We start from the raw sequence: 27,941 nt of genomic DNA, 5'->3' as shown, positions 1-27,941 counted from the left end.
GAAACTTTATCGCCCATTATTCTATATCTACCGAGAGAAAAAATATTAGGAAAACAAGCCGACAATCTAATCTACCGGAAGTAGAAAAAAATATTTAGGCAATTTATGTAGAAAACCACATAAGATCAAGCACTGTTCGAAATATCGTATTCGTATTTTTCGATATATTCATCCTGCTATACTTAACAGAAGTAGAGTGTTTTAATGCAACCAGTTGTGTCTATTTTCGGTCAATTACTCGTATCTGAGTGGTCAAAAAGACCACGAGCTAGCATTTTAAATTTTATTAATTGCTTCAATCGATAAATTCAGATCGTGATGCTATTTTGAAAGAGGTAAGTAACTCAAAACTACTTTTAATACCTAACACTCTAGGCCAACTCGTCCAGGTAAAAGTTTAGTGGATATTTTTCAATAGCAAACTCCTTTTTAAAAAAAATCGAAAAGCGGACAAAAGATTTCAGAATGACTCTAAATTGTGAAATTCTGATTCGAAGAGTCAGTTTGTACATGTAGTTGAGGCACACCGATTCGGACAAATTTCAAATGTTTGATATTTTTACAAATTTTTTCCCTATACATACAAGGGAATCTTTTTCAACTCGTACTATTCGATCTGAATTAAACCAAGCTGTACTGAAAGAGCATAGATACCCAGAAAACTTGTCGTAACCAAAATTTTAAATTTCTAAAGGTTGTTATCGTATTTTTGGCGAATTTTTGAAATTTGAATATTTCAACGAAAATGTGTTTTGAGTAACATATTTTTTGAAGAATTTTGATCGCAGAATTGAGTCTGATTTTCGGGATTCTTGAAAAAGTGTCATGAGACCCATCAAAAGGGGTTAAAATTTTGCAAATGTAGCCCTACAAATTATTCCAACGGAAATACACATTTAGAGCATTTCTGAAGAATTTTAGCAGGAAATTGAGCCATGATTTTTAGAATTTTTGAAAGGGTTATGGGGCTTTAAAAAATAATATTTCAACAAAAATGTGTTTTCGGCATTTTTGAAGAATTTCAAGTTTAAATTTAGTGTCATTACTTATTTTTGGGATTTTTTGAGAAAGTGTCATTTGACCTCTCAAAATGAGTTGAAATTTAAGGTAAAGTACCAGCATTGATTTTAAAATCAGTGGTACCAGTTTTGGATTACCTTTTTAAAAAAATTCTGTAATGCGTAAATTTCAACATTTTTCAAATTTGATTATCTATGCTTGTAAAGGGAACCTTCCTCCACAAAATATTGAGAAAAACATTTTTTCGTTCGCAACTGGAGTCTGGGGAGCTGTTTTCGCAACACCCTGAAATAACCGCATGCGGTTTTTTCATTCAATCGTAAAATTATACTCATACATATGTACAAGTACATCGATAGAAGGTAGCTGCCATAACAACCTTAATCACTCGGAAAAATTTCAATGTTTCACAGATAAAAAGTTACAGGGAAAAAATCTAAGACCCAAAAAGTACCAATTGCGGATCAAAAATTTCCGATCCTCAAGCGGGCCCTTATACAAATTAAGGGTGCATTTTAATAGCATTTTTTTTTGAAATTTTTCCAATTTAAGGTTATATTTTTCCAAACTTACGTTTAGCTTCACTGATTTTTATATTTTTACCTATTGCATTTTATATTTTATTCGAAATTAGAGAGAGTAGCTAAAAATTCAATGAAAAACACGAGTACCACTTGCGGGTCAAAAATATAAGGGCCCGGTTGCAGATCAAAAATTTTAGGCCTGCTTGCGGATCAAACATAAATTCACGAAATTCCAATCGAATGCGAATGGTTATCATTGCACATCATCAAACGATAAGTTATAGCCTGGGTTTGATATGCATTGACATGAATTTGGCGAATTATTCATGAATTTGATCATGTTGGAACAAATGCTTATCAAATGGTTCACTCACATTCTCCTCTCATGAAACATTGAAATTTTCAAAGAAGACACTGCTCACTTCCCATTGAATCACTTTTTCAGAAAAAAATAGCACATTTTATATTTTTTTGAATTTTTGAAATTACACATCAAAATTTTTACCCAAAATGTTTTACACAAATTATCAATTATTATTATTTCCACACTCAAAAAACTTTTTTCTGTTGAACTTGTTGTTTTTGTGCATGCTGTATGGATGTCACAGAAAAAGATATCACTTTGTATTTTCATTTTTCACAATTATTTGGAACACCACAAAACAAAGATCCATAAATGGGTACGGGATCCGCAATTGGTAACTTACCTTAGACAAAAAAATCAACAATTTTTAGGAGCACTCCAGAATTTTGCATTCAAAACTGAGTCAATTTTCCAAGTATGCAGTAATGTATGAATAAGTGCACAGCTTATAAGAGTGGCTCCCAAAATTGGATAAGATTTTCAAAACATGATTTTAAAAAATCTGGTAACTACAGATTTCTTTTCAAATTTTGACAGAACATCTGATATAATTTTAGAAAATATACACATACTTTCAAAGGCTATAGGTGGATAAGTATGGTGAATTTGCCCCCGAGAGCTTCAGAGTTGATATTTGCATGGAAGGTTGGTACCCTTGAGCACCTTCCGTCACGAAAGTTTCAGACCCCCAGACCCCCCCCCCCGTTTTTGAGAAACCCCCCCTTTTCTAAAATTACAATAAAAATTTTTTTCTCAGCCCCATGTGAACCGATTTTTTTAATTTTTTGGTATGTTGTAAACATCCATAAGAGGCATCCCCACAAAAAATTTCAACCCCCTCCCCCCATATTTTCCCCTCAAAATGGCGTTTTTTAGTTTTGTTTGCCGTTTTAGCAATGATCATGACTCGGCACAAAAATGCGAATAGCATTTTTAAATGTATTTTTGACTCCTACAAAACATATATTTTTTTCAAAAAAAAATTTTTGGTGGGCCGTGGTCAAAAATTGAAAAAACCAACAGAGGGGTTAAAAATGGATTCTGGTGTAAATCATTGTTTTTGGTAAACAAGGTGTCGTTTCCATATGAATCGAACCCCCCGAACACGAATATGACGCCCAATCTTATGCTACCCTCATCCACACCCCTCCAGCGCCTCTGCCCCCTTCTCAATTTTTACTATATCAAAAGTTCAGCTATTTTCGTAATATTGGTGTCGTTTCCAAATGAATCGAACCCCCCGAACACGAATATGACGTCCAATTTTACGCTACCCTCATCCACACCCCTCCAGTACCTTAGCCCCCACCTCAATTTCTACTATATTAAATATTGAGCTATTTTCATAATGTTGGTATCGTTTCCATAATGAATCGAACCCTCCGAACACGAATATGAATTCCAATTTTTTGCTACCCTCATCCACACCCCTCCCCAGTGCGTCTGCCCCCAACTCAATTTTCACTATATTGAAAGTTCAGATATTTTCATAATGTTGGTGTCGGTTCTATATGAGTCGAACACCCCGAACACGAATATGAAGTCCAATTTAGCTCTACTCTCATCCATCGCCTTTCAGGCTACAGCCAGCTCAACAATTTTTATTATTTGAAATGCTAAACCTATTTCCATAGGTAATGCTGGGTGTCATTTTGGCACGAATGGAAACCTCGAAACTTGAATGTTAAAGTTTGAACCTTGCGATGGTCATTGTTTTACGAGTTTTCAACCTTCGCGAAACATACTTTTAAAAGTAATAACAACCCGAGTAATTATTTGTAGAAGATTGATCAGAGTTGGTGAAAACATTTATGGTTTAGGTGGGGGCGGAGGCACTGTATAGGGTTGTGGTTGAGGTTAGCATAAAATTGGACTTCATATTCGTATTCGGGGTGCTAGATTCATATGGAAACGACACCAACATTTTGAAAATATCTGAACTTTCAATATATAGTGAAAATTGAGTTGGGGCAGAGGCACTCGAGGGGTGTGGATGAGAGTAGCATAAAATTGGACGTCATATTCGTGTTCGGAGTGTTCGACTCATATGGAACCAATATCAACATTACGAAAAATCTGAACTTTCAATATAGTGAAAATTGAGTTGGGGGCAGACGCACTGGGGAGGGGTGTGGATGAGGGTAGCAAAAAATAGGAATTCATATTCGTGTTCGGAGGGTTCGATTCATATGGAAACGATACCAACATTATGAAAATAGCTCAATATTTAATATAGTAGGAATTGAGGTGGGGCTAAGGCACTGGAGGGGTGTGGATGAGGGTGGCGTAAAATTGGACGTCATATTCGTGTTCGGGGGGTTCGATCCATATGGAAACAATACCAACATTATGAAAATAGCTCAATATTTAATATAGTAGGAATTGAGGTGGGGGCTAAGGTACTGGAGGGGTGTGGATGAGGGTAGCAAAAAATTGGAATTCATATTCGTGTTCGGGGGGTTCGATTCATTTGGAAACGACACCAACATTATGAAAATAGTTCAATATTTAATATAGTAGGAATTGAGGTGGGGGCTAAGGTACTGGAGGGGTGTGGATGAGGGTAGCGTAAAATTGGACGTCATATTCGTGTTCGGGGGGTTCGATTCATTTGGAAACGACACCAATATTACGAAAATAGCTGAACTTTTGATATAGTAAAAATTGAGAAGGGGGCAGAGGCGCTGGAGGGGTGTGGATGAGGGTAGCATAAGATTGGGCGTCATATTCGTGTTCGGGGGGTTTGATTCATATGGAAACGACACCTTTTGTTTACCAAAAACAATGATTTACACCAGAATCCATTTTTAACCCCTCTGTTGGTTTTTTCAATTTTTGACCACGGCCCACCAAAAATTTTTTTTTGAAAAAAATATATGTTTTGTAGGAGTCAAAAATACATTTAAAAATGCTTTTCGCATTTTTGTGCCGAGTCATGATCATTGCTAAAACGGGCAAACAAAACTAAAAAACGCCATTTTGAGGGGAAAATATGGGGGGAGGGGGTTGAAATTTTTTGTGGGGATGCCTCTTATGGATGTTTACAACATACCAAAAAATTAAAAAAATCGGTTCACATGGGGCTGAGAAAAAATTTTTTATTGTAATTTTAGAAAAGGGGGGGTTTCTCAAAAACGGGGGGGGGGTCTGGGGGTCTGAAACTTTCGTGACGGAAGGTGCTCAAGGGTACCAACCTTCCATGCAAATATCAACTCTGAAGCTCTCGGGGGCAAATTCACCATACTTATCCATCTATAGCCTTTACAAAAATTTGAAATGACAGTATTCTTTGCAAGTTGTAGAGGTGAGGACCAGGGCTGTTAAATTACCGTAATTTATTCGCTGGTAAAATATGGTAATTTACGGTATTTTATCAATTTGGATATGAAGAGTTATTTGTAGTTTGACTTCAATGTTCTGAACTTCTGACCTGCCTCTGAAGTAAATTTTCATCTGTTTTAGGTGTTATTAAGGCTCGTTTATATTGGCCCCAGAATTGAGGGCTATAGACAACATTCTGTAATTTCTTACAGATTTTCAATTATTCTTCAAAATCCGGTAATTTTATGGAACGGATCCAGAGTTGTTCTGCGGCCAATATAAACGAGCCTTTAGAGATTATAGGAAATATTTGAAGTTTAATGGGGAAAATTTTTGCTAATATTCAAATCATAAATCTCCATGGAAATTTGAAAATTTATGAAGGAAAGATGGGAAAGAAGTGTTCAATTTGGCTTTTTGGTAAATTATGGTAAAATACGGTAATAAACTATTGGTAAAATACCGTAAAATATGGTAAAATACCGCTGTAATTTACCAACATAAATTACCTTACAGCCCTGGTGAGGATTACCTTCTTCTGCTTAAAGAGAGATGAGGTCTACCTTTGCATAGGTGAGTTGAGCAGAACTCAACTAGTGCCCTGGGCTTAATAGCTCATAGGTGATTCTGGGTGTAGAAAACACTTCAATAATAAAACACAAACGTGCACACTTGCCAATTGATGTACCTATTTACCAAGTAATATACAATCAATTGACTAAAACAAAGGCTTATATAAATGTACTCGCCATACCGGCTAAAACGACTTCCCTAACTGTGAGATTACAATCACATGCGAACGGATCAACAGTTAATTATAAGGTGCACTGGAGGAAGTCAGAATTTGGGGTAAGTTGGAAAACTTGCCCTAGCTCCTAGAGATCCTAGAGGTTTACATCCAGGGGTGCTAACGTTAAGAACCCTTATGGGAACCTACATAATAAATTTGATCCATATTGGTTCATTAGAAGGGGAGTAACAGCTGGTCAAAGTTGAAATTGTGAAAAAAACATTCCGACTTGCCCCAGTGCACCTTAATACTAAAGAGAAGTCTTCTACCTAGCTCCGAAGTGGCTTGGAACCCAGTTCCTGTAGATCGCACTGCCTGTAGTGGATTACACTACACAGCAGTGCAGCCACTTCCCTCGGGTCCAATTCTTCTCTTCTGGTGGAAGTGAAGGGCGGTGTAAGGATTGTGGTCTACTACCAGTACAAAGTTTTGCATAATTTTTTATCGAATTCTAATTTTTCTTTTTAGTCTCATTTTCCTCAAAGCAAAGGAAAAATAAGGCTTATACAGGATTCCTGGACATTTTCCCAAAGCCGTTTTCCGGACACCCATATTCCCGACTGGACATTTTCCTGACAGGACATTTTCCCGACACCTATATCCCCGAAACCCAATTTCACGAAATATCTCCCCAAAAGGACATTTTCCCGACACATATATTCCCGGCACCTATACACGTACATTTCCATAGCAGGACTTAAATTTACCAAAAGAGCAGGTGGATATGGAAAGCTGCGTGGCGGAGCTGCCTTTGGGCAGAAAAGTTAAAGCCCTGCCAAAACAGAAGTGGGTGCTGGTATACAGGAACGAATTCAGGCTGTAGCTTCTGAATACAAAACATATAAGAAAGATAATAAGGTCCTGGAGTTCCTCTGTACGTTGTCTTGCAACTTTAAACTGTGAAATTCCCCACTTCAAATTTATAGCCCTTTTCGAAAAAATTATCCAATAAATTTGTATTATTTAAAAACGTTTTGGAAAAAATTAAAAAATGATTCGAATTTATAACAATTCGGGAAAAATTGATAGCATTTGTCTGGGAACCCTTATACAGTCTATCATAGTTCCGGAATTGAGAGGGGGCCATTCAAGAAATCTGTTCAGAGATTTCAAGAGTCCATTCCCATAGTTTTTTCATACTGAATTTTTATTGCTATTTTGTAAAAAAAATATTTTGTCTGACTACAAAAATATCTCAGCTGAAGGGGTTCAACAAAATTTGCTATATTTTGGTATTTAGACTTGGTTTGGCATTGGATTAAAGGAGATCAAGCGGGGATCAAGCGGGGATGACCTTTGGTCAAAATACACGGATGTCAACATTTTTGGAGGGAGTAGAGAGGGGTGAAAATGCCCAAACAAATGTTGCAACACGAAAACATACAAGTAAGGAGGAGTTCTGAAAGAAGGACTTTTCAAGTCCAAATTGAAAAATATAATCACAGCTAAAGAATATCTATTAAGTTATGATCGTATGTAATTGAGTAGGTAAATCAACCACATCTGTATTGCATTTCTATGTTTTCAGATATTCGAATCCCAACACCAATCTTCACAGCTTCAAAAAATTTGAATGAAATATCGAGAAAATTCCATCGCAATGAATATTCAACAACTTGTTTCCATCCTGTTCGCTTACACATTAACACTTTGCACGAGCACCGATAACTCAGCAGTAAAATCAAGTACCAAAATTTCTGAAAAGTTTCTGGTAGATGGAGAAGCCACCATATTTAACCATTTGGCAGTAGATAAGTTTGGAAGATGGGTATATATAGGTGCACAAGACCATCTTTATCAACTATCACCAGATCTAAAATTGCAAATTAAATATACTCCTCAACTCAATCCTTCAAATTGTACACCTGACACTTCAGATAAAATTCCATGCCGTCATAATGATACCGATGTATTAGTATTAGACTATCAGAACCAGCGACTGATATCATGTACTATTTATTCTACAGGCACATGTCATGCTCATGATATTGGTAATATTTCTGAAATTTTGACAACCGATAAAACCGTTGTAGAGAACTTTTTATTTAGACCACATGTAACCTTCATAGCTCCAAGTTTACAAAAAAACTCATCCATAACATCACCTGTACTGTATATGGGCTTTGTAGAAAATTTATTCTATTCCGAAGTACCAACAATAATCATCAAAACATTAGAACAAAAAGATTTCTTATTAGTTCCAGGACAAAACTCCACCCTCCAATTAAAAACACAAGACTATTCATACAATCCGAGATTCATTTGCGGTTTTAGTGTTGGAAACATCAGCTATTTTCTCACTAGTGAAATACAACACATCAGACCTGAAGACAAATATCGAATAAGTGGAAATACAGTTCAAGCAGGACACTTGATCAAGATACAGCACAAAGATGACAAGTATTTGTATGATGAGCTTTTTCTAATTTGCGATGATATCAATAAGATTAAAAACCTTTCTGATACACTGTCATTGGATATCACACATGCCTGCATATATGAAGCAAGCAGTGAATCAGCAACAGATTCACACAAGACAGAAGAGAAAATAATATTCGCAGTCTTTGATTTGTATTTGAAGTCATATAGATTTTCATCTCGGAATAGAGTGGGGTTTGCAGTATGCAAGTATGATATGAATAAAATACAATCTGTAGATCCTGAGAGTACTAAAATTAACGGAGATTTTGTATTCTTACACGAAGGTAACACTATGGTGACAGCAATGGCAGTCACCACTGTTGAAAACCACACAATCCTGTTCTTTGGTACAGATCAAGGCCATCTACACAAGGTGTCCATAAGAGGAATTAATTCAGTCGATAATGATACTGTAAATCGCTATCCAGATACCATAATTGATGAAGGATCTGCAGTAAATCCAGATATGCTGTTTGATTCCCAACAAAATTTCTTGTATGTAATGACAGAGAAGAAACTCGCCAAAGTGAAAATACACAACTGTGACCAATATAACACATCTGGCGCATGCTTGAGTGCTAAGGATCCATTCTGTGGATGGTGTTTTCCAAGCAAGACATGTGGTTTGAAAACAGAATGTACTCAAGAACAAAATAATACCAAATGGATGTCATATGATATCTTCAAGCACATAACCGCATTTTCATATTATGGATATGCATTTTTAAGAAGATTAGAGTGGAATGACACAATCAATTCAATACATTCTCATCCACCTATGAATAACACAATGATATGTGGCACGTATAAGACTTGTATTTCTTGTGTAACTTCCACTTACCCATGCAGATGGCATGTGAATAAACACCGGTGTACAGATTCCACAACTTGGAACAACAATGATATAGTAATAGGAGGTAATTTAGATCAATTCTATTCTAAAAAGCCATCTCGTACGTTAGATAACAAATATCCAAGAGATCCATTGTACTGCCCACAATTCTACACTTATGACCCGTATAAATCAAAGTCTCAGTCTGATTTGTACGAACCAAACATTTACGTCGATGTTCAAAACAAAACACTGCAAAACATCACAGTGAAGTACAAACTCCCACAAGATTTAATCAATGAAACATTTTCATGTGAATTTGACTTTGAAGGAAACAAGACCATACAGCCTGCAAAGGCACAAGTCGATAATACATTCTACGCAGGTTATGTGGAAGGACAAATCACATGTGGCAATACGACATTTGCATATGGTGATCTGAGACCAAATGTAACTGTTAAATTGTCTGTTTTGCAGAATGGATCAAAACCTCTTGACAACCCGCTCAATACAAGTGTGATATTGTATAAATGTACCTATGGGGACAATAATCGCAAAACTTGTGTGCAAATGAGGTATTGCAAATGGAATACAGAATCTAGTGTGTGTGAATATGTCAGTGTTAATAACTCTGCAGGGAAAGAAGGATTAAGTTTTCTTTGTCAGTAGTATATACCTACCTAACCTAAGTTATACTAATTTAAATAGGTATCTATTAGATATTGTATTTACTGTATCATTAATCCATTTTATGTACTTATATGTACTCCAAATTACAAAATTTCAGATCAATTTCTGTGTTTGAATTTCATCTAAATAATTATGAAAGAAATTTCCAACTCGTTAGATTTTGTTAAATAAACACAGGAAACATCAAAAGGATAAATGCAAGAGGCAAGGAGCGTTCTTCAGCAATTGCAATGCAAAGTCCAGATGGGTAATCAGATTCAAGAATCATGTTTCAGATTTCTTACAGATAAGTAGGTAGCTGAGTCTTTCAAAATTTTTTTTGGAAAATGTGACGTTTTGAAAATTTGAGATGAAAAATTGTATGTAGGTATGTACTTCTTCGTTAACTTTCAAATTTGAGGTTTGGAAGATTTTTAATTTGGTTGTAACGTCTGTGAGGAAAATTCAAAATTCAAATTGACGAATGTTGATGCAATGACATCAAACGAACAAAGCAAAACTCGGAGATCTTCCCAGTAAATTATGAATTATCTACATGGTAACATCACGTGTGATGCATTGAAACGTGCAATGGTTTATGAAATTGATTCAGAAGGGATTGTCCAGCTAAACACAATTTGTCCGTATATGGTCGTCTCAAAATCTGCATTCAGTTTTCCTGATGAACTTACATATCTAGTTTGAATATTGAATCGAGAATAATTATCGACAGAAAAACCTGAAAAAATTATGACCTGTTTTTTTCGTGTGATTACGTTGAAGCACTAGCTCAAAAAATAAAAAATGAAAAACAAATAAAATAAATGACTACATCATTGGAAAATTTTGAGATCCAGGGATTCATTATAGGTTTCAACACTAATTCTAGCCATATTTTTTGAGACCAACGAAAATGTAATCTCAAGTCAAGATGGACTCGGCGTTGAAATAGAAAAAAGAAAACTGATGCTGGTATCGATGTGGTGTGATAAAGAATGGAAACTCGTGAAATAGGCTTTTTAGGCACGAATTTTATTTTTTGTGAATTTGTTCTCTATTTACGCAAAAAATAAACTATTAATTTTTTCTATTAGGATAAATAATGATAAAATATACATTTTCTTGCTATTTCGAGTTTTTTTCCAAATTTTTTGAAGTAGGTAGTGGCCCATCAGCGTTCAAAATTTGAAAAAAAAACACTTTTTAAAGGGCTTTCATTCGTTTATCTTGATCAGCGGTTATAATTTTCAACCATTTTTACGAACAAATGCTAAAACCAAAAATAGATTATAACTCGTGTTCATTCGATAACGTTATTTCAAAGCTTATCGACATTGAAACTAGTCAGAACTTTGGCGCAGATTAGATACTGGAAGCTTTCTGCCTGTTATCCCGCTTTATATGTATACAATATTCAAAAAACATCCGAAAAAAAACCGTTTCCACAGAGGAAATTACAAAAAATAATGCACTTATCAATCACAGCCACGTACATCGCACGATTGGCTTAAATATGTGGATTAAAATACTCATTTCAGCTCGTATAATGTTTTTAATTGCGTTCTAAACAATGTCGCGAGTGTCTCACATCATTTAAACGAACAATTTTTAACTAGGTACTTTTGCAACAAATCGCGATTCACTCTGCATTGCTTCAAAGGTCAAAGGGACCAAGAACTCGCATTTTAATATTCATTCTAGGTCTAATCATATTACCTACATTCATCACAAGAACGAGCGCCAAAAGTAGGTAAGTAATTTATTACAATCACCTATACCTACCAATAAGTTATACCTTTGCTCAAGATGCTCCAGAACTGCTCAAAACAGTTCGAAACTGTTTTCAATTGATGGTGATGGGAGAGGGGTGAAACCTAAATTCGGGTTTTTAGATCAATTTGTTGAAATTTTGTAAAGTGGGAAAAAATGTCTAGTTCTAGTAAGTATTCATTTGGAAGCCTTTCGATTTTCAGTCCATTTCCGTTTCGGAGGCTTGGCGTTTTCGTTTTCGATTTTCGATTTAATGTTTACAGTTTTTTTTCTGCTTTTGGTTTTCGTTTCGGTTTCCATTTTCGATTCAGTTATTTCACGATTGATTTAGTAAGTAGATAGGTATGTAAGACATTGTTTTTTGCCTGTTTTTTTGTCCCATTTCATTTGTAGACTTTTTTGTTTTCATTTTGAGCTCCTTCGATTTTCGGTGTTTGTTCTCAAGTTTTTTTAGGTTCCGTTTCATTTCACCCAAATAAAAAATTACTCCAATTCTTAAATTCTTTTTAATTTTGATTATGTAGGTATATGCATGTATTTTCTTCATCTCATCTCATCTCATTTTATTTTATGTCTTTCACTTCATTATTTTTCAATTTTTAGGATTTATTCTTGATTTGAGGGGGAAACATGGTGTTCTTTGTTGAGTGAGATGCTTTTCAAAAACTAATTACCAGGATTTATTTTTGACTTGATGGCGAAATAGGGTGTCGTCAATTGTTCAGTAAGCAGGGTTTTTTTTTGTGGTGGAGAGCGAGGGGGGGTATAACCCCCCCCCCAGAAAAGTTTGAAAATGTCGAAAATTTGGCATAAAAACTAAAAATTTTTGAATTAGGTACCTATGGAACATTATTACTTAAAGAGCAAAAAAAAGTTATCAAAATTTTTTATCTCAAAAAAGATCAAACTTTTTTTAAACAATAAAAAAAATAATTCTGGTAGGTATTTCGATAATTAGTTTTTCTGCTTTTGAAAATGTTGGTAGGTTCCTAGTTCAAAATTTAAATTGATTTTGTTGTTCTTATTTTTTTTTTAAATTTGATTTTGAGATAATGTCGCGACGGGATTCTAGTGTTAAAGATTCGACAAGATTTAATGCCTCTCGGTAAAAAATCAAAATATACAGAAAAAACTTTCAAAATTTGAGATTTTTATTTTTGGCATTTTTTTTTTGGCATGATGCAATGTCGTCATGGAATGAATGTTGGTGAGTACTGAGTAGGTACCTACCATCGGCCTTTGTGGGAGCATAAAAGGTCGATTTTACCTACCCACGTCGACCGGTATTCATTTTATTTATTATCAATTAAAAAAGTGCAACAGAGACGAGTGAAAATAATCCGTTAAAAACGTGGAACCTGAGAATTTAAAAAACACGAAAATTATTTTAAAAAAGAGCGAATCAAAATTTGATCAAAAGTTCATGAAACTTTAATAGGTATTCTAACAACAAATAAAAAAATATTCAAAATCGTGAGAATGTGTATTTAAAAAAAAAACAAATCAAAACTTGATTGAAAACTAAAGCACTTGTGTAGGTAACAAAATTTACTTAATACGACACGTTTTATAAATTTGAGAAGAGAATTCGTTTTGCTTGATACATTGAAAATATACCTACTTATTCAAAATTTTGTTAATTTTTTTTCTGTCTCTTATTGCCATTCGTTTAATTGTACTATTCAAAAATATCCCGTAATTTTAATTTGAGTCTATATTATTGAAGAGTGATATTCCAAAACTCGCTTTGTCCATTTTCACAACTTTTCATGGAAAAAGGAAAAACAGTTTCCCTTTACATGAGTATAAATAGGCTTTTTAGGCGAGTTTAAACTTTATTTGGGTGGATTTATGATGTAGGAGTGTAGGTATACCTATACACTTCATCCACCAGATACTGCTGAAAAAAATTTCAATAAAAATGGACAAAGCGCGTTTTGGAACATTCTTTTTTTAAAATTTTTTAGTGAATTGGCTATTTAGGTGAGTTTAACACCTCATTTTGGTAGGTTGATGAAGTAGTTACCGCTGGTTCCATTGTATTGTCCAACTTCAACAGTTGAGACTATAAGAGCAGGTTTTGCCCCCTTTAGATATTTTCTCGAATTTTATGGTGTTTGGAGCCCTACACAGAGGTGGGGATAATGGGGGTCAATTTCATAATAACTCTAAATTGGAATTTTTTGACAATTAGAGCGGGTTGTGATACTAATTGGCTAGAGCAAAAAAAACTGAGAGTAAGTAAATGTCACATTTTATCCGATTTCTGACACTTGATTTATGCTCTGGAGAATCAATTGACCTTGAATACGACACGAATATCCTTTTATCCTCTCCCACCACCTTCTATAGAATATTTTTTCGTTCAAATAGGGCTACCAAGTGTGACGTCACAAATACCTATGTCACAGAACACAGATGAAACCCTGAATTTAGGAGGGGGGGGGGGTAAAAGTAAGTAAGTAGTCCGATTAGGTAGGATAAAACATGAAATTAACACGGGAAAATTCTGTTTTTTTTTCGTTTTTTTCAAAACCAGTTGTAAGAAAAATTCATAAAACTTTTTTTTTTAGACATTGAAATAAGCCAGTTGACAAAGTTTATTTGAAGCTTCTAGCTTCAGTAGTTTCTGAGAAAAGCTCAAAACACCGATTTTTCCTATGTTAATTTCGCTTTCTATTACTCCTCCCCCCCACCATAAATCTAAACAAACCTTCTACGCACGTTGTGACTTGTGACGTGCGCACTTGGTAGCCGCATTGACCATTCGAAGCCGTTTTTCAACTATCAGCATTTCTTCATAAAATATCGTCATTGATTTCAGATATTTCCAAAACAATCATGAAAGAAAAAGTAATGTCGAATTGACTGAATGAAAGCAAATTCAACAAAATTAACATAAGACTAAAAATACCGGAAACATTTTACCGCAATGCATTTTCATAACCGCTTTCTCATATTAATCATACAGACGCTCATGTTTAACATGACAACGGAACACTCTAATGCACACTTGGGACAAATAGTTTCGGAATTTTTCTCAGACGATCCAGCCATACGATTCGAAAGTTTGGCAGTAGATGAAAATGGTGGATGGGTATACGTAGGTGCATCAAATACCCACCTCTATCAATTATCAGCAGACCTTAAATCGCAAATTAACTACACATCAATGGAATTCAATTCTTCAATTAATTGTACCCGTAAAACGTGTATATATGCATCAAACAATGATGGGATTTATTGTCGAAGCACCGTGCTCGAATCAGATTATCAAAACCAACAAGTCATATCCTGCCATAATTGTCTTTACAACAACAGAATCGTAGAGCTATGCCGTGCTCATAGTATCAGTAATATTTCAGAAATATTGACAGAAGCAACTAAATATAATATTTTATTACATGAAACGAAACCTGTAACCTTCATAGGTCCTAGTTTAATAAAAAACTCATCCGCACTGTATTATGGCTTTAATTTCCCACGTGGAACGGCTCCAAAAATAACTATTCGACACCTAGACCAAAAACGATTTTTATCATACGACAAACAAATAATTATGCACTACTACGCCTTTTTCTCCTCTCCTGAATTCATTTGTGGTTTCAATTCGGGAGATTCCAGCTATTTTCTTACCAAAGAGATATCTGTCAATCAGTATGTCACTATTCCAGTGATATCAGACGTAAAACTAATTGAAATCAGACACAAGGGTCAAAACTATCAGTTGGATGAAGTTCCCTTAAGAAGTTGCACTGGTAGGGAGTATGAGCACATCTGGCTCAAACAGGCCTACTTCTATGAACACAAATCAGGCTCTGAATTAGAAACAGATTCACATGAGATACAGGAGAAAATATTGTTTGTTGTGTTTAGTGTGCCTGATAAATCTGATGACGGATATAGACGAAGAGATTTCATAGTATGTGCATATAATATGAGTAATTTACACTACACAATTCGAAAACGTAAAGAGCTGCATGGAGAAATCATATATGATTACGCAAGTAATATAAACGTGACATCTGTAACTGTTACCTCGATAAATAACCACATAGTCTTGTTCATTGGAACAGAACAAGGTCATCTGCATAAGATATCAATAAGACTTGATTCATCTCACGCCTATATGGCAAATATTTATGCGAATATCACAGTTGATGATGAAGGATCTTCAATTTCTAATATGCTGTTTGACTCTAAAAAGAACTTCTTATATGCATTGACAGAGAAGAAACTTGCCAAAATCAAAATACACAATTGTGACAAATACGACACATCATATTCGTGTTTAAGTGCAAAAGATCCTTATTGTGGATGGTGTTTTCGCAGCAATATATGTTGCCTGAAGTCAGAATGTAGTAATTATGAACAAAATCGCATAGAGTGGATCTCGTATGACATCGATAAATATGTAAACACATCTTCAAGTCCAAGACAATTATTCTCAAGAAAAGCACAATGGAACGTAACTTTCAATCTACTGAATTCACTCCCGTTTCACAATCACAAAATTATGTGCTCCTTTAGATTCAACAGCACGATAATAAATACTACAACAAGTGTAAGAAATGAAAATAAAATCAACTGTTTAACACCGAATCCTAAAGATATACCTCCGATACTCAATGGACATTCCATACGAGCGCAGTTATCAGTACAAACAAACCATTTTCCAGAATTTCGACAAATCGCGGTCGCATTTTTTGATTGTAGTGAATTTAAATCATGTTTAGTATGTGTAAGTTATACTCCATGCAACTGGCATTTAAACGAACACAAGTGTGCAGATGAAGCCGTTCAGAGCAGCGATTATACAATACTAGGTGATAATTTCGATGTATCCGAAGCTACATCTGGAGCATTACAAAATAATATGTTACTCCAATCATTTATCTGTCCAAGTTTTCAACTTAAAAGCACACAATACATACATGCAAACACTAGAAAGAAAGAAAGAATCACCGGATTACTCGGAATCCCAAAAATATTAATCAATGAAACATTTACTTGCAAATTTGACACTGAGGAAAACATAACCATAACACCTGTAAGCCTGCGAATCAACAATCTTGATTTTGCCGGAAAAAAATACATGGCTGACATCAAATGTGATACAATGTTCACATACGCTGCTCCAAAATCCAGCATAGCTGCCAAATGGTCTATTTTATGGAATGGATCAATACCTTTTGATAACCTTCTCAATAAACATATTGTCTTATATAAATGCGCCAACATGGGCAATCAGTGCGCCAAGTGTCTGGATAAAAAATACAAATGCATGTGGAATTCAAAAACCGGAGAATGTAAATATAACAACAGCTCGGATGTAGAATCAGACCACAATAATCATTGGTTAAATGACAAAGAGGAGTGCTTAAATGTGCCATTTAAAAACCAATCAAATTGGTTAACAGACAACGTCTATTGGATCATCATTATCATAATCGCAGTAACACTTGTTACAGTAGCAATATTCTTCAGTTATTGTAGAAACTCCGCTGAAAAATCAAGAACAATGCAACGGCAACTAAATAAAATGGGTATGGAAATGATAGCAATGTCACAATGGGTAAAGCGAGTGGTGATTGAAAACGAAATGGACCTGGATGAAAACGAATCAAACATGCTGGTATGTATGTATGTATGTATGTATGTACTTTTTCAACACATTTGCACATTAATTTCATCAAGTATCGTGACATCCATCAATGCGTACCTATTCCCTTTAAATTTCAAACAGTCGAATTTCACTGTTTTAGGAAGTCGAAATGTCGCCGAATCAATTACTACCTACCGCTGGAAAAAGTATGTACTTAGTTTTTGACTAGAGTTTCAGTAAATAAAAATGTGGGTCGATTTTAAACTTTATTGAATTTTGATGGCCTAGCAAAAAATCATGACCAAATAACCTCAATAAGACGCGGGAACAATTTCAGATTTTTTTGTCAATGTCCCCCTCCCCCACTTTAGCTCAAATTTTTGAACATTTTAAAATTTTGCACGTGTCGAAAACCTATTTTTGAATTTTTGCTTACCGTCACGTATAAATTTAAATCTGTTACTAAATTCTAATTATACCCTCTTCAGGAGATTACAAAATTATCACTAGGCAAAAATGAACTTTGAACTCTAATGATGACCTAAAAGTGATCATATACATACAAGGTACAGATGCCAAAATACCATCTGAACTAATAAAAAAAAATGCAATAAAACTTTTGAAAACTTTCAGCTTGAGGGGGGGGAGGTCAAATGTTGACCAGTGGACCAGTGACCACAGGCCACGATTTTCTAATTGTATCAGCCAAAAAATGTTTCAGTAGGTAAGTATTAAAAAACGAAACTTTGTAATAAATGACGAGACTTGTTGTGATTTTTAGCTAGACGCGAGGACGTTAGGATTTTTTGCAAGTTTTGGCAAAATAGTTAGAATTTTTCTTAAAACAGGACTTGGCAATGCATTGGAAAAAAGTGATGCTTTTTTGAAAATTTTTGTCACAAAAAGCGACACTTTCATGACTTCTTGCGTAAAAGCTAACTTTTGACGCAGTTTTTGATAAAATGTTGCTTGTAGTAATTTTAGTACATTGGATAATTGAAAACTAGATAGGCCCTACTGTTGGTGGATTCATTGCCGTTTTCCAATTAATTTTGTATTTTTTTTTTTTTTTTTTGGTAATAATTGTTACTTTAGTAATCTTCTTGCGGTGAAAATGGTAATTTATGATAACGAATAATGAGAAAAATAACACTGCAATTTTTTGACTGTTTTTGTGTGTTGGGTTGAAAATGGGCTCAATCGATAGTTTAGACCCTAAAGCAAAAACCAGAGAGAGTTTTTAAAATTTGAGTTGTTTTTGTGGTCAGGAGAGACTGTCAATGCTGCGAAAATGGCCATTTTTGTATGTACCTACTTGACTATGTTGGATTTTTTGCTCAGTTTCATTCAGGTGTAGGGATGATTTTAAGGTATGCCATGAATTTTAAAAAAATGAAAAAAAAAATAATAAAAAAAATAGAAGCAATCTGATGACATTTTTGAAATTGAAGAAATCCTAAAATCATGTATAAAACTCGAATCATGTACCCCATAAGCGATCTAAGGGCATATAGATGATTCTAAATTTAATCCTCCGAGCACACGTACAACTCTGTACATCTACATGTCCCCCTAAAAACCATCATTCGCGCGTAAAATTGCGGAAACGTTTTCGCAACCCTTAAAAATTTGCGATTTTCATACTTTCCAGGACTTGTCGGAGGCGTAAGCGAACCCCGAAGAAAAAAATGAACTCCATAGGGAGATTCAGCATCTCAAACTCTACAAATTGAGTGCTAACCGTAAATGTTAAAATCGATTTTGGAGCTTTAACCAGAAAAACGTGTGCATTTTTAGCCAAAATGACCCTACTTTGAGCCCACGTGGATCAGCCCCATGGTGTCGCGGGGGGCTTAACATTTTTTTGGGGTATAACAAAATCAGCGTACTTAATAACCAGATTGTACTGTGCTGTGGGTATCTTAGCCTAATCTTTTTAATACAGTTTTTTTTTTTGCAAAACAATATTGACGTCACTACAAACTCGTGAAGTAGGGCAAAAACGGCCAGCAACTTTGACAGTCTACCCTGAAACCCTGACCACAAAAACAACTCAAATTGAAAAATCCCACTCTGTTTTTAGCCTTTTTGTAAAAAATGGGGGTATTTGCGGTAGGCCAGACATTTACATAATTAGGTAAGTACCTATATTTACATAAGTTTCAGCACCACATTTCATGACCTGGAACCTGTTCTTTTTAATCAAATAATCTCAAACTTGGGAAATAGGGGTTTCTCGCAAAGTATACATATGTATTTGACCCCTGGAGTTAGGATAGGGAGTTGAAAATCACAGAAAGATCATTTTTTTGGGGAAGCAAAATTTGGCCCCCAATTCATGAAAAAGGTCGAAATTCATATACCATTGGTGAGTACCGCTATTGTAAACAACGTATCCAAATTTCAGATTCCTAGGTCATCCCTTCCTCGTTTAAGGTGGGAAAAACCTGATTTTGACCACATTTAACCCGATTTTTGACCCCACCCCACTCTTAAAATTGACCTAGGGCGCCCCAATGTCCAGCATACAATGGGATGGTGCCACTTGAGTGCCTTCTGCAGGTTTCTTCCAACCCTATTTGACCCATCGCCAGGGTCGAAAAAATTTTTTGCTAGGGGACAACAAGAAAGTCTCCCCCCGAACATGTTAAAATTACTTACACATTACCTACCTGTGAAGAAAACCCCAAACAGGAGGATAGAATTGGAAAATTCTGTGAATACCTACATACTTATGTTTGAAAACACTCGTCATGCCATCATTTAATTTAAATGTTTTCAACTGATAAACATTGCCATCGCGTTTAAAAATCCTACAAGGTTTCTGTTACAAAAATTCGGCTTTTACGTAGCAGAAGACCGCTACGACTTTTTTATTTTAGGGTCTAACAAATCGATGTAGCCCATTTTCAACTAGAACACAAAATATATGCAGTTGCCTAGTGTAATCAAATTACTACAAAGTAACCTTGTTGGGCTCTCTGTTGTCTCTACTAAAAAATGTACCACGTTTTTTTTTCAGAGATTACCAAACGTCACTATCCAATACACAACTATTCCAAGATTCGCTGAAAATGAAACTGTACCAAAGGATGAATATGAATTACCACCTGATCATAGGTGGGAAATTCCTCGAAAAAACGTTATTCTAGGAAAATGTCTAGGAGAAGGACAGTTTGGAAAAGTTGTCGAAGGAAAGGTTGTAGGCCTATTACAGCAGAACGTTGTCACAACAGCAGCAGTAAAAATGTTGAAAAGTATATCTCATCTACTATTTACGAGTACATACCTACCCATGTAAGCTAACAATAAAGAATAGGGACTGAAGAACTTATTTCACAGATAGCCACACTGACGCAGACATGGTCAATTTAGTCACGGAAATGCAATTAATGAAAATCATTGGCAGACATGAAAATGTACTAGGACTACTCGGATGTTGTACAATCGATGGACCTACGCTCCTCATCATCGAATATTCCTCGCGTGGAAATTTACTCGATTTCCTCCAAAAAAACCATCACTCTACCGCAGCCCAAAAAGTTAAACAAAATGATTTGTCCGAAGAAGTACTAATTACGTTCGCTCTACAAATAGCAAAAGGAATGGAGTACTTGGCTTCCATAGGAGTAAGTCTTCGCATACAATTGATTTTGATGTCTGTTCTTCTCCTGCCTACAAAAATACAAAATAATATCATGATTGTCATTAAATGGGTTTTTTAAGGCGATGATCACAATTCGTTGTTATAGATGCCTTATTGCCCTATACTAAGAACCATCCCGGTCATTTATAGTGTCTTTATATTGAAACAATTCGATTTTTTTCAGTTCGTTCACCGAGACCTTGCAGCTCGAAATATTCTAGTGTTTGACAACAATGTCGTGAAAATAGCTGATTTCGGATTAGCCAGAGATATTCGACAAGCCGACTACTATAAACTGAAAACCGGTGGTAAACTTCCAGTCAAATGGATGTCACCAGAAGCCTTAATGAACAGACGTCACACTTCAAAATCCGACGTGTAAGTTGAAATTTGAATACCTCAAATAAGTACCTACATACCTACCTACTTACCAATCATGATTTTAATTCCATCATTGTAAGTTACAAATTTATCAACACATGCAGGTGGTCATACGGGGTATTACTTTGGGAGATTATGACATTGGGTGATGATCCTTATCCGTTATATAACGATGCAGAAAAATTAATGGAAGACATCGAGACAGGATATCGTTTAAAGAAGCCCGCCAACTGTTCGATCAACATGTACGAATTGCGTATTATATATTGTATTTCCACTCGATAGATGTCAATGTGGTAACGTAGGTAATATGAATAATGATTACACACATATGTATTATCATGTTTGTTGGACAGGTACTCTCTAATGTGCAAATGCTGGCTTTATCTGCCCGAAGATCGTCCAGAATTTACAAATATCATTAAACACTTGGATGCCATACTGACGAATTGTGACAAAGTAAGGGAATATAGATTTTCATTATTTAATGGTGTATTTTGCCAAGATTTACCTATGTACTTCAAAATATAAGACATGATTATCTAAAAAAATTTAATTTACCTACATATCAACAGACTATCGAACAGCCTGATCTTCATGGCTCAAGTCTTTCAACAGAATCCGATGACACAGAAGATGAAACCAACGATCTACTAGTATAAAACTGTTTTGAATAATTTTAAGTTCTATTTTAGTTGAAACAAAATAAACACGAATATTAAGATTGGGTGGAGCAGAGAAGCCAGCGCCATTTGAGAGTGGGATACGTACTTTTAAAAAAAAATGCTAGATTCTTTTCTCTTTTTTTAAATTAAAAATAACCTTCATTTTGGCCTATTTCAAAATGTAAAATATCTATTTCAATTGGAATTATTTTTTAGAAATCAAAGAATTTACTTAAATGAACATCCATATTTTTAACACAATCGGTAAATATTTTTTCTGAATTCACAAAAATATACTTTTCGCAACAAGTTCTGTGGAATAGCCTCAACTTCGGTTCGAATATTTGCTTTCATGTGTTCTAAGGCGAGTGACTGGTTGCAGTTAGTTGATATACACAGGGATTTGGCTTGGAGGGTGGGGAGGGGGTGAACCGCCCCTTAAGTTGTCAAATCGATGGCTTGGTATAAAAACCTCGTAAGTCCAGATTTTTTCCAAAATGCTTTTTTTGTGGTTTCTTTAGTAAAAAACAACGAGGAATCCGAATTTAAAAACCTCGTAAGTCTAAAACGCATCCTAGCGCTCTAATCGGCGAAAATCAAACATTAAAAAACACGTAAGTCCGACTTACGAGGTAAGTACATGAATTTCATCAATTGTAAATTTGAAAACCACGTAAGTCCTTGTTAAAAACCACGTAAGTCATATGTAAGTACAATGCAAATCTCATATGTTGTCTCTAGAAACCTCGTATGTCCTTCCAAAGCCCTTTAATCAACTAATTATATTTTATCAACCTATAAAATATCATCAGGCGATACCATTAAGACCTCTAAAACATAATAATGCAATCTGAAACTGCAAATAACAAAATATGAATGTTTTAAACGTTTTTTGTGTTCTCCTGAAAAATTTAAGATTTTGGACTTACGTGGTATTTATACCAAGCCATCGAAATGTTGAAAAGGTCGACAAATTATGATAAAGCTAGCAAATTCTGACGAAGTCCAAAAGTTTTAAAAATTTCTAGACTTGATAAAGAAGCTATTTTGCCAACTTTTCTGAAACTTGAATCAGCTACCTGTACCTAACATACACATTTTTGAAAGCTTTTTCTATTGCTTCGCTCGGCCTAAATGCGTACGTACTTAATTTTTTCGTTTAGAATTTCTGCTCACGTAAAATGCCTGCTCTATACCTACTTACTTACTTACTTGCTTACTTACTTACTTACTTACTTACTTACTAACTTACTTACTTACCTAGGTACTTACTTACTCTCCTACTCATTTTTAAAAATTGCCAAATGCGGAAAAATTGACTTCTTCAAAAAAAAAAAAATGTACACATTAATTTAACCTCTTGAATTATAAATTTTTGAAAACTTCGGCGTTCGGCCTCGCATCGCTTAGGCCTGTGAGTTATTTTTTTGAAAATCAAACTTTCTAAAAATCTATTACCTACTCACACTCAAAAATGTTGAAATAAAAAAATAAAACTCCTCACATAAAAACAGGCGTTTTTTTACTGCTCGAAACTCAATCTTCGAATTTGAAATTTCTAAAAAAACTATCATCAAAATTCTAAAATTTCGAAACCAAGAAATCCAACTCTGCACATGAAAAAAACATTGCTTTTTCACCCATAAAAATACGAATTTTCTAAAGCTTTTGTCTTCTCTACGCTCGGGCTAATTTGTTTCTAGCTGTTTGTTTTACGGAATAAGAAATTCCATGTTTGAGATTTCTAAAAATTGAACAGGAAAAACTAATAAGAAGATCTACTGTTGAGTATTGCAAATTAGTAGAATTGTTGTCTCACCTTCGGAAAATTTTCGGTTGCACCCCCTCCCCTCCTCATAACAAATACCTACTTGATATACTAAATTGATTTTTTTTCAAACGTCAATATGTACACCATAGTATAATTATGTGAGTTTAGTGCTTAGAAGTTACTGAGGGTAACCAAACCTTGAGCTTTGTTTTTTCAATTTTTATAATTATTAGTGCACGCAAGCACTCGTACATTGTTGTGAATATGAAGTAAAATAACTAATAAGTAATAAATATTTTCTAAATTCTTATCCCCTGTTCCATTTTCTGCACTTGATTGTCATACTTACAGATAAAACTTATTTTCATATAATATTTTGCAAAAGTGTAGAAGGCAACACCTGAGCAATGCAAATGATATTTTAAGAAAACTCTGGCTTTTACTCGTATATACCCATGTTAAGAAAATAAAACGAATTTGTCCACTCACCAGAAAAATTCTACGAATCACATGATTATCGTGATATCTGCTCAAGTATTCTAATCTTCCGACAATGTGCCTGAAATCAAAAAGAATCATGTTTCAGATTATATAGATATGTATGTAATGTAACTAGTTGAAACTTTAAAAACATTTTTGGAAAAAACGTTCTTTTGACAATGAAAAATTGTATCAACTTTTTCGTCAACTTCAAGTTTGAGATTTGCCCTTCTCTTTATTTGGTTGCAACGTCTGTGAAAAAAATTCTAATTGATAATAAATTAATAGGTAATGTTGATGCAATGACGTCAAACGAACGAAGCAAAACTCGGAGATTTTTCCAGGAAATTATGAATTATCGAGCTACATGGTAACATCAGGTGATGTATGTATCAGCAGTTAGCATAATACCACTAGAATTACATAAATGCACTGAAACGTAAAGCAATGATTTATGAAATTGCTTCATGAAGGAAAACCCAGTTAAGCACAATTTGCCCTTATATGGTCGTCTCAAAAACTACGAGTAAGTCTAGGTATACACATTCAGTTTTTCTAAAAAATTTGTCAAATTTGAAAATTGAAGAGACACCTTTGGTTCTCGGAATACATTACATATTGTAACTTCGAGAAATTAAATCATGGTTTTTCAAATTGGGCTTTTCAAACTAAAAGAACAAGTTTTCTCACGCAATCACCACTTTTCGACATTACCGAAGCTCTGCGCATTTGGAAAATTATCTTAGTGATTTTTTGAGACCAACGAAAATTTAATCTCAAATAATAATGGACGCGCTCTTGGAATAGAAAAACCAAACAGTAAGTAGCGAAGTGGTGTGATAAAAAAAGAAAACTCAAGAGTGGAATGTTTAGGTATGAAGAAACTCCGATTTCAAAAATGGACGATGAACTCGTAGGCCTGCAACTTTCTTTATTTATGGTGATTAGTTATACCCCAGAAGCAAGAAAATAAGATCCTCGGAAAAATAAGTTCACTTTTTGAGCTTTATTATCACTTCCAACAATTTTAAATATACAATTATACAATAATCATCGTCGGGAAAAACCTGATAAAGTGACGACTCGTTTTCATTTGATAAAAGCTGCAGCTCTTACCAACAATCAGACTGATTACAACTGCACTACACTAAAAATCCTTAGTCAGTATCCTGTTTTTATACAATTATCGATAAATTTTCCTAGAAAACAGTTATCCAGGGGAAATTAAAAATGGCAATCAAAGCTACGTAGATTCCCCGAAACACTTATAAATTGAAATGATAACTCAAACTCTTCTCAGTGCATTTTTCACAACCTATTCCACAAAGTCGCGTGTGTTTTTGTCAACGTTATTTCGGTACCTATCTATTTTTGATTAATTTTACAACAACTCGTGATTTATTGTACTCGAGTGGTTCAGAAAACTAAGAACCAGCATTTAAATAGGTATTGATTCTTTGCTCGACGACGTATTTATTAGGTACAAGATTATTCGCCAGAGGTAAGCAATTTGCAACAATTACTCCTCGCTATCTATTTTATGAAATTTCATTTTGAAAAATAATGAACAATTGCGTCACTATAACCACACTTCCTGAAAGTAGAAATACTTATCTATCCGGCCACCTTTTACGATTCTACACATACCCCTCAAAATGGCGTTTTTTAGTTTTGTTTGCCCGTTTTAGCTGTGACGTCCAATTTTATGCTACCCTCATCCACACTCCTCCAGCGCCTCTGCCCCCTTCTCAATTTTTACTATACGAGTATTAAAAGTTGAGCTATTTTCGTAATGTTGGTATTGTTTCCATATGGATCGAACCCTCCGAACACGTAGCCTTTATTGGTTTTCGTATTATTTCGAAATTGGAATGTGGGTCATTCCATGTCAACTCAACCAACGTTTTTGAGTCATGTCTTTCGATTTCTCTGAAATTTTTTTCACAGCATATACCCACCCAGTAAAAGTAAGAACCCCGCAATTAGTTTGGTCCCAGCCCCCTCAGGGGGCGGGTGGGGGGCTTCCATTATTTTCACATTGTCTCGAGGGACTCAACTTCAGCGGCCCATTCCTCAAAAACTATGATACTTTAATCAAAACTGATTTCACAGTTCAAATGGGCATTGCATTTAGAACTTTTTAGGAATTTTGAAATTTTCAAAAGTTGAAAGTTGAAATTTCAATAATTGAAAGTTCAAATTTAAAAATGGCGCTGTAAGTGGGAGCTACCATTTAAAATTTTGAAAAAATTTCCAAAAATGTACCTTTTGATGCTTTTTCGAAATATTCAAGTTTCGAGATGGAATCTCTTGATGGAGGGGGAGTAGTCCCATCCCAAACTTTGGGCGAAACTTTTAAAAGAAAATCATGGGCATGTGATATATCGAATTGTATGTTTTTGGTGACGCTGAATACGAATATGACGTTAAATTTTTGATAGGACTTCATTCATGGTCCCCAGCACCTCCTCAAGGGGGGTAAAAGTTCAAAAAAGTGTTTTGTTCGTGCGACACATGGAATAGTATGTTTTTGGTGACGCTGAACACGAATATGACGTCAGATTTTTGATTGGACCTCATCCACGGCCCTCAACAATTTTTATTGGACTTTCACCTATTGGGGGAGGTTCTGGGGGCCATGGATGAAGTCAATTTAAAAAACTATGGCTATATTCGTGTTCAGCGATATCAAAAACATACTATTTCATGTGTCACCCGAATGTAACTGTGGCGGTTCGGTTGCGGTTTTGCGCCGTAACCTAGCGGCATGTTTATCTGCGCCAAATGCGCGCGCCGCTCGCCTAGCTGAGAGTTATACCAGCTGAGTACTTGATGTATCGTACGTACGTTATTCCATTTTTATCTCTCTTGCTCGCTGATGCTTTTTCTGTATACTTTTATCGTGAATAAATACGTTATAATTTCACGTCCGTGTTGGCTTTTATTTGCCAAAATAGAACTTGTTTAATTGGGTACAAAAACCCCAAAGTAACCATTTTTGGGGGGGGGGTCAACCCTTTTGGGGAGGAGTTCCAATCAAAAATCTGACGTCATATTCGTGTTCAGCGTCACCAAAAACATACTCTCCCATGTGTCACACAAACAAAACACCTTTTGAACTTGAAATTTCTCGATTTTCCGATTTCGAATAGTTTGCAACATGTAACACCCTTTCAAATCACACCCAAAGCACAAAATTTTTCGAAATTTTTTACACAATTTTTAATTTTTGCGATTCGATTTTTGACTGGAAATGAAAAATTTATCGATTTTCTTATTCCGAATATAGAGGGATCAATTTTGTACTCGATAAATTATTCAATTCATTCGCGAATAATTCCCCAGAAATTATTTAAATGAATCGATTCATTCGAGAATGATTCATGAAGGATTGATCAATTCGTTCTCATATAATTTACCAAAAATTAATTAAATAATTCGATTCGCACGCGAATGATTCACCAGAAATTGATTAAAATGAATCGTAAAATTAATTTAATGAATCTATTCGTTCGCTAATGATTCATTAACAATTGATCAATTCGCTCGCGAATGATTCACCAAGAAAATATAAGTAATTAAACAATTCGATTCGTTCGTCAATTCGTTCGCGAATGATTCACGAAAAATTAATTAAATGAATTGAACCATGCGCAAATGATTTACCAACAATATTCGTTCG

At 34.9% G+C, this 27,941-nt stretch overlaps 3 protein-coding genes and 1 long non-coding RNA gene across 5 annotated transcripts in view; 3 read left to right on the top strand and 1 right to left on the bottom strand.

Annotated features, from left to right (window-relative positions):
* Nucleotides 1-27,941, bottom strand: part of LOC135838325 (uncharacterized) — a 345,767-nt gene that overhangs the window by 60,349 nt on the left and 257,477 nt on the right. For both annotated transcript variants that reach the window (XR_010557381.1, XR_010557386.1), the window contains exon 9: nucleotides 24,269-24,338. This is a non-coding gene — a long non-coding RNA (uncharacterized LOC135838325). The remainder of the gene's footprint in view (nucleotides 1-24,268; nucleotides 24,339-27,941) is intronic.
* On the top strand, nucleotides 156-10,064 carry LOC135838075 (plexin-A4-like). Its single transcript, XM_065353623.1, has 2 exons — nucleotides 156-335; nucleotides 7,548-10,064. Exon 2 carries the CDS (start codon nucleotides 7,593-7,595, stop codon nucleotides 9,939-9,941), a length of 2,349 nt encoding a protein of 782 aa, XP_065209695.1. The 5' UTR covers nucleotides 156-335; nucleotides 7,548-7,592; the 3' UTR covers nucleotides 9,942-10,064.
* On the top strand, nucleotides 15,649-24,089 carry LOC135843158 (fibroblast growth factor receptor homolog 1-like). Its single transcript, XM_065360936.1, has 8 exons — nucleotides 15,649-15,718; nucleotides 16,502-17,346; nucleotides 20,339-20,573; nucleotides 20,659-20,945; nucleotides 21,147-21,340; nucleotides 21,448-21,588; nucleotides 21,700-21,802; nucleotides 21,919-24,089. Exons 1-8 carry the CDS (start codon nucleotides 15,649-15,651, stop codon nucleotides 22,003-22,005), a joined length of 1,962 nt encoding a protein of 653 aa, XP_065217008.1. The 3' UTR covers nucleotides 22,006-24,089.
* The window catches only part of LOC135838069 (plexin-A4-like), a 55,462-nt gene continuing 53,091 nt past the window's right edge, over nucleotides 25,571-27,941 (top strand). The window contains exon 1 of the mRNA XM_065353608.1: nucleotides 25,571-25,760. The gene's annotated coding sequence lies outside the window, so the exon portion shown is untranslated. The remainder of the gene's footprint in view (nucleotides 25,761-27,941) is intronic.

The sequence above is a fragment of the Planococcus citri genome, chromosome 1 (assembly GCF_950023065.1).
Source record: "Planococcus citri chromosome 1, ihPlaCitr1.1, whole genome shotgun sequence".
In the NCBI taxonomy this organism is placed as follows: domain Eukaryota; kingdom Metazoa; phylum Arthropoda; class Insecta; order Hemiptera; family Pseudococcidae; genus Planococcus; species Planococcus citri.
Note: the sequence above shows the minus strand (reverse complement) of the source record. Positions and strands in the feature narration are given on the sequence as shown.

Bases quoted from the DNA above. Each gene is read 5' to 3' on its own strand.
- LOC135838075 (XM_065353623.1), top strand. From the start codon at position 7,593: ATGAAATATCGAGAAAATTCCATCGCAATGAATATTCAACAACTTGTT.
- LOC135843158 (XM_065360936.1), top strand. From the start codon at position 15,649: ATGAGTAATTTACACTACACAATTCGAAAACGTAAAGAGCTGCATGGA. The intron at 15,719-16,501 runs GTAATATAAACG...ACAAGTGTGCAG, and splicing joins AATCATATATGATTACGCAA to ATGAAGCCGTTCAGAGCAGC. The intron at 21,341-21,447 runs GTAAGTTGAAAT...CAACACATGCAG, and splicing joins CACACTTCAAAATCCGACGT to GTGGTCATACGGGGTATTAC.